The sequence below is a fragment of the Montipora capricornis genome, chromosome 1 (assembly GCF_036669925.1).
Source record: "Montipora capricornis isolate CH-2021 chromosome 1, ASM3666992v2, whole genome shotgun sequence".
Lineage (NCBI taxonomy): Eukaryota > Metazoa > Cnidaria > Anthozoa > Scleractinia > Acroporidae > Montipora > Montipora capricornis.
In genome coordinates, this window is record NC_090883.1 from 20,404,520 (window position 1) to 20,412,019 (window position 7,500).

The 7,500-nt window shown below is 38.9% G+C and overlaps 2 protein-coding genes across 2 annotated transcripts in view; both read left to right on the forward strand.

Moving 5' to 3' along the window:
• LOC138060012 (neuropeptide FF receptor 1-like) overlaps positions 1–1,751 on the forward strand; it is an 11,006-nt gene extending 9,255 nt beyond the window's left edge. Inside the window, exon 6 of the mRNA XM_068905691.1 lies at positions 1,320–1,751. Within this exon, the coding sequence (XP_068761792.1) occupies positions 1,320–1,751 (432 nt within the window). The remainder of the gene's footprint in view (positions 1–1,319) is intronic.
• A 3,709-nt stretch (positions 1,752–5,460) lies between these two features.
• LOC138052272 (neuropeptide FF receptor 2-like) overlaps positions 5,461–7,500 on the forward strand; it is a 34,227-nt gene continuing 32,187 nt past the window's right edge. The window contains exon 1 of the mRNA XM_068898678.1: positions 5,461–5,587. The gene's annotated coding sequence lies outside the window, so the exon portion shown is untranslated. The remainder of the gene's footprint in view (positions 5,588–7,500) is intronic.

Sequence of the window (7,500 nt, forward strand, 5' to 3'; positions counted from 1 at the left end):
GCTAGCTGGGCCGTACGGCTTTACCCGGCCCTGCTCGCGCTAATGCGTACGGCCCTCATACGAGGATTTTCTCAATATTTTTACAATGACAGCGCGCACGGGGCCGTGCGGGCCATATGATAATATAGCGACATGTGCTTTAGTGAAACGGTGATATTTTCAACATCTTCGCATTTGAGACCGGCCACTCCAACAAGTTCTGACATTGCACATTTATTTTGCTGTCGCTGCTGCCATTCCTCCCATACTGACCGACCAGCCATGTTTCTACTACAAAAGCTCTATGAAAATGAATTGCCTAATTCAGTGCCGAGTATTACCAAACTCCTATGGGACAGCTCCACGCCCACGTGATTAACATGATAAACACATTCTATTGTTTCATTTCACAAGTAAGATAAAATATTCGCATCCTACCTTAATGGGCTTTAAATCGGCTCGCCTGCGGTTCGCCGTTTTAAGTGCCCATGAAGGTCTCCCGCTCTTATTTTATCTATTACATATCCAACGCGCCCTCATGGAATAATTGTTAATTAGCACGACTCGTTCGCCATTAACATTTGTACACTGCGCCACCGTGATAAGTATAGGGCAACTGTAACACGTCACATGTACACCAACTGTATTCAAAATGACAGCTCGTGGAAAATGTAATAAGTAAAAAGAAGCAAACTAATATTCATTTTTTTTCAGAAGTATAATGGAGGGGTACGAGAGAAAATGAGAGGACAGAGAGGGAGGCTCAAGGCGTTGGCCGGGATATGTTATGTCCACGAAAGTTATTTTTAGACGAGCGGAAGTCTTTGTTCTAGCGAACGTCCGTCTTCTGAGACGTCCGCATGCAGTCTTGCCTCGCTCTCAGGTTCTTAGTGAAAAGAGAAAATGACGGCGCACGTGGAACGCTGATGAATATTTATTTTCTTTCAAACATCGGACCGAGGTTGGCCTGCATGCAGACGTCTCAGAAGACTTCCGCTCGTCTAAAAATAACTTTCGTGGACATGACATATCCCAAGGGCTGGACCGGGAGCCTTCCTCTCTGTTTTCTCATTTTCTCTTGAGGGATAGCTTACGTTTCCATTACATTTAAACGTTCTTCGATTCGAGTAGCGGTGATATGTGTCACTGTTAGTTTGAAATAAAGAAGAAATCAAAATAAATGCAAGCATTTCTTATGCCATAATGATATGTAACATTCAATCATCTAGTCTAGCAACAACAACGACAAAAATCAAATTAAAGAAACTAAAAAAAAAAATATTAACTCTGATGTTTACATCGAAACCTTATGCCAAGGTATGCCATTTATTTCTACACAGGGTGTGGTGAAAGTAAGAAAGCGTGTCACATTGATGGTTTTGATCGTCACCACCACGTTTGAAATCTGCTGGATCACAGACACTATTATTCACTTGTTACAAAATGCAGGCATCTTTCCTCGGGACTCTTATGCGATTCCCATAGCTCACACCTTAATATTGTTTAGTTCTGCAATTAATCCGTTCGTATATTCACTGATAAGCCAAAGATTCAGAGAAAAAATGAAAGGAATGTTATGCTGTGGTTTACGCTCATCTAGAAGGAGTGTCCATACTGCAGAGTCGGCCTTTGTCATGCAGATGCCTTACAGTGTCAGCCATCCGCTACAGCCTGCAGACGGGTCTCTTGAAATGACTTCAGGATCCTTATGCACTGCTCCAAGCTTGCAGTCTTCCGCATCCTTTTCAAAAGCGACTGTGACACGAACTTAGAAATTTACATTGCTGAATCACTTTCTTTTGTTCGTCGTTTCGTAGCTAGCGATGGTCTCGACATTGAACTGAATCACTCTATAAGGGTCTATGCATGTTTTCAGTTCTCTTATTAATTATATGCTCAACAGAGTATCGTGTTTCTGATTGGTTAGTGACGAATGCATAAATATGTTAAAAAGTGCAAGGAAGGTTATGAAGTGCAACACGGAAGTTGCTATGGAAACACAGAAATTGAGTAATTTTGTGTGAGTATGTAATAAATAACAAATCGTATGAACTTGCTCGTGCATTTCATGATTTATGGCAACTCATGATGTTTTGAAAGTTCTCAAATAGACCATATTTTGCCTCCACTACTCAACCGGACACTTACGCTAGGTGATATATGGGCGCTTTGGCCAGCAAACCCACCTTGCAGTTTATTAAGCATTGGAATAGGTACAAAAAATATTAATAAATCAATTCCAAAATAAAGAGAAAAGCAATGCAACAGAGCTGGATACGAAAAGCCATTAAAAAACCAGCAGGTGGAAAAAAGCTGCGAACGTGTACCCCCGAGCAAGGCAGTGGTGCGACCCTCGGGGATCTAGGGTATTCTACTTGAAAGACACTACTTACAATGTAAATGAACGCTATCATATACCGCCTAACGAAGGCATTAAACACTAATTCAGCTCAATAGGACAAAAAACGAAGCAGGACTTGTGCTCGCAGCGAAGGCTGACCGTAGAATGCTTCACTCTCTAAACGATCGCCAAATACAAACCACGATCACGTGGCACTCTAAGCGCCTGCTGCTCACAACAGGGCCTCTGCTACGTGACTGCAAAATATCAATTTATGCTAGTCAGGGTTATAACAAATTACATTTTACAGTTGTGGCTAAGTTACCTGGCCTAAGAATGGAAGAGAGGCTTCTGGTGACCCTGTTTGATACAAACCTTTGTCCCTTTCTTAAAGTTAGAGCGAGTTTCAATCGACTGTCGTAAAACCAAAACCAAAGTAATTGCTTTTATTTGGCTAATCAAAAGGGACGGAGACAATCCAGTAAGCCAATTAAAACTTGAGGTAATTATAAGTAGCCGACACAAAGGGCGAAAAAATGTGCACGCGCGAGCCACGATTGGTTTTGGTTTCACTTTTAATTGGTTGAAAAAGTGGCGCGAGAACTTTGAACCAATCACGTGCACTGAGTTAAGTAACGCAAACCAAAGCAATTTGCTAATTACTTTCGACACTCAATTAAAAAACGCTCCAATGTAGACTAATTAGAAATACAAAAACATCATTTACACTATAAAGGCAGTGAGGTCTGTCTCAATAGAGGTTTTGCACTGCAGCCATGTTGCATGGCAGGACCAACAGATTCTTTTCCCCATGGGAACAAATGTTCTTTCTAATGAAAAACATTTTCGTTGTTCCTGCCATGCAACATGGCTGCCGTGCAAAACCTCTATACAAAGTCACCGGGATCCTCGCAGCCACTCATAGGCTAAGACATCGAGCAAACAACTGTAAAATGCCCTATTGCACTTACATACGGCTAATGAATTTTGAGAACTTTCAAAATGTCCCTTATGCCCATACATCTCAAAATGCACTCGCGTTCATACTTATTAGATGAAAACCTTACTCAGAGCCACATACAGTTGAATCGTTCACAAAACTGTACTACAGAAAAGAAAGGCTGGGAAAACAAAGAGAATGAGTCAGAGTGACAACAAAAAAAAAAAACAAACAAGCAAGAAACAATAGGCCTTATTCACGATAGCGGCCATGTTGTTTCTCAAATTGTCATGCAAATTAGCCACGTGTTATGCTAGGGGGGCAAACATTGGAAAAAAGGCAAATTGCGAGAAATCGGCTCGTCGAAATATTGAAATAACATTGCTAAAAGTACATTTTAGAATTTAAAATTAAGTACCTTTTATAATAATTTATATCATTTGATGGCCATTAACATTTGGACTTTCTACTTCGTTATCTGTTCATTTTTCACTAAAAATAACATCGAAGTAATTATGTTATTACTTAGGTTATAAACATTCAATGAACGTGAAACAAATCATCTGTGTGGCTAAGATGTTCGTTATAACCTCTCGAACTTGTGTTGTTTGCCCCCTCAGAAGTGAGTAGCTAATTTGCATGAAAATAGCAAATCCAACATGGCGGCCATCGTGAATAAGGTCTCTTAAAGCAGCTCATTTTTTGCGATTGAAAATTGAACCACTAAACAATTAATTAGTGCATTTTTATTACGTATGGGCTATGCATAGTTATCAAACCCATTCTGTGTTGAGAATTTTTTATGCTTAGCCCAGCTTGTCTTCTTGATAAATTCTAACATTCACCACTTTCAATTTGACGCAAAAGAACCACTCCATCTGCTTTTAAAAGGATAGTCAGCGATCAAGGAAGAAGACCCTTGATAAAAATGTATGTAGCGTACACTGTAATGCATAGGATATTTTTTCCGATGTAGACTCGAAAAAATTCCGGGTGTTCCCTCACAGGAGTCAAACCTATCACATGTTTATTAGCTGTTCAGATACTCTATCAGTGAACTGTAAAAGATGTGTGGAAGCTAAGGAAACGAAGGAAAGGAGCTTTATTTAAGTGTCTAGTCTTCTGGCACTGGAGCACTATTTGTAGTTCGTGACTCTTCATGAAGTGTGCCTGTGCCATAAAACAAACATTAAATTATTCCTTTTGAACAATACAATAACCCTGTTTTGTTATTTCAAGAATTACGTCAAAGCTCTCAAAGTGCTTCCTGATGCTGCAAAACGTACCGTGAACCGATGAAACAAACTTGTCCTTGATAGAGAAGTAGCAATGATTAAATGAGTAACTTGAGCAAGTTACATCTTCCAAACGAGCTCGGTGACCCTATTTATATTTTATTGCACATTTCGAGTCACCGTACTGTAGGGAACAATCGAGAAAAGTTTAAAGAAAATCTTACGACGACTTCTATCACTGAGGAATCACCTTAAAAAGTAAAATCAAAGACACACTGCCATTTGCTAGTTGCATTTTCCCGGCGATTGTCATCGCATTATCACAGAGGCCTCTGTTATTGCCGCGGCCAGGGTTGTTGGCATTTCCGATGTCTGGTTCATTGCCGTCCTCTCGTAGTTTGCATATACCACTACTCCTGCTTTTGCAATTTTTTTTATTTCCTCTGATTTTCCCTTTTCTATATTTATTACTTTCAACTTTAAACCTGATTCACTGGTCTCACAGTCAACATCGCTTTGAGAAGAACAGAAAGATTGATTCAATTCGCAATCTTTTACCGGTCTCGCCAAACATCGCTCAGCTCAACAGCATTAGGATCAACTTGGTTGTCAGGTTCACGCCTCAGTTCTCGTTCTTAATTTAACCTGGGTTCCCAATCCTCCTTGTAGACATGATATCCACAAATAAACTTCATCCTCAAAGAATAACCTCACGCTTGCTGTCATGCACTAACTTCCGTTGTCTGTGACACATGTTATAATTATCAGAAAAGGAAAACAACTAAGGATAAAATAATTAAAAAGTGAGCCCTACGTTTGTTTCCGAATACTAATTATCTATTTAATTAAACAAACCATCCAGTTATCATCACCAAAAACAACATATGGGTCAATTAATGAACGGATTGGTCAATAGCCTGTGATTGAAAGGCGTGATGCAAAGCAGAGCTAATTGCTCTCAAACATTTTGAGCGTGAAATATATTTTCCGTAAAAGTGCTCCACATTTAAGCACAAAAACTTCTTCTGCTGTATAGAATTGATATCAGGGAAGTCTCCGGTCGACTTATATTTCTACGATCCAATTCAAAACGTGAGTGACAAGCCTAGAATATGTTAATTATGAACACCACTAAAAGTAACCATGAGGTTTTTCAAATTCATATAATATCATGAAATGTTGCTCTAAATCATCACTACACTGAGTGAAGCAATAGTTCACTTTATTAACTTTGTTTAATTAACGATGGATGGGATTTCCAAAGCGATAAAAGCACTTCTTATGTTAAGCGTTCAGATCTGCTGAAGCGTTTCTGGAGGACTTTAACAAGATGGTCAATAGTTGTTTTCGGTCGAATCCACTTAGGTGTGTTCACTTGCCTTATTAATATTCATGGCTTTTATGCTATAGTGGCAAACGTCTTCAGAGAGTTTTATAATTTTTTTAGATTTTAAAAAAACATCATGAAGGTTTTGGTCTTTAAATTTGCAAAAAAAAAAAAAAAAAAATATTCGAAACAACGACTTTTTCTTTGGATAACATGCTATGGATAAAATATCCGAGCTTTTGAAATTGAGGCTATCAAACAAGAACGGTTAGCACAGTTTATGAGCAAGATAATATTTCAGTTTTTTAAGAGATGATTTAATGCTTTGCTCATTGGTTTATTCTTTGCATGTTAATTTTTCGAGTATTCTCTCGTATAATTTTTATTTGCGTTATGTTGACAGCAAATTCAGTCCTTCGGAAACTGTCCGCCAACACACTCTTTGCTCGCTTTATCGCCCTGGCAATCTTGACACATCTTATTCCCTTGCTTTGAAACGATATCTTATCCTAAATATTTTTAAACTTAACATAATAACACATTCCGTCATAAGTTAAAACATAATTTACTGTGTGAGGAGAATACGCAAACACATTAGTTATACTGCGAAACAGTACTTGCAGCTGAATCGATAACTGTTACGGCTTCCCGAAATTTCCATATTTTACCATTAAAACATTCTCCTTGACTCTGAAAACCTGGATATCAGACCGCCGTGTCGGCACGTGACACATCGAATTTAAAGACATTTCCTAGAAGTGTGCATCGGCTGTAAATCCATTCCGTGAATTACTTTAGGTGTTGTGAAGGACTTGATTGACCATACTTATTAAAAAAAAAGAAAAAAAGAAAATGAGGCGACACACAAATAAGAAAATATTAGGTCCAAGTACCTTACAAGCCACAAAAAAACCAACAACAGTCTTTTTTCCTCGGTACAAACACACAAAAAAAACAAGATTAAGCAGACCTCCCATCTTCTGTTATGGTGTACAAAATTGCCTGCAAACGTTGCAATTTCGTAACTATGCTACGGCCAGACAGAGAAATCATTAAAAAAGCGGGTTTCAGAGCACGTGCGAACCATGTCCCCGAATCATCACAATCAGATGGATTTTGACAACGTTAAAGTCGTGGGGCTTGAACCGGCCACAGTTCTACCAACCTGTAAGCTTATATCAAACGGGAAACGAAAAAAAGGAGAAAGGATAATAGAAATGGAGAAATAAGAAGAATAAGAAAGCCGAAAGCCAAATAGAAAAAAGTTGACACAGGCAGTGGCAAGGATAGTGAATGAAATATATCGGAGGAAAATTACGCGAAAATTAACAAAAACAAAACAAAGAAAATATTCGAGAAGCTCAAGGAGTAAGCCGAAGATCCACTAACAGAAACGTCAACTGGTGAGGGCGAAAGACAAATGGCTGGAAGAATTAAAGTGCCTCTGAAAGTAAAACTAGACAGAACTAGGAGGAAAGATGGAAAGAGAAGACCAAGGAAGGTTTTACAGCAGCACTGATGCAAAACAAGAAAAGAAAGAGGAATTTCCCGGTATAGAAAAATTCGTCACCGTAACTTTGGGCAGGCATATGGGGAGATAAAAACGAGGCACCACACAAACAATGGGCACAGTGACACAGCAGACTTGGGAAAAGGGAACAGACACTAACAAGATTGA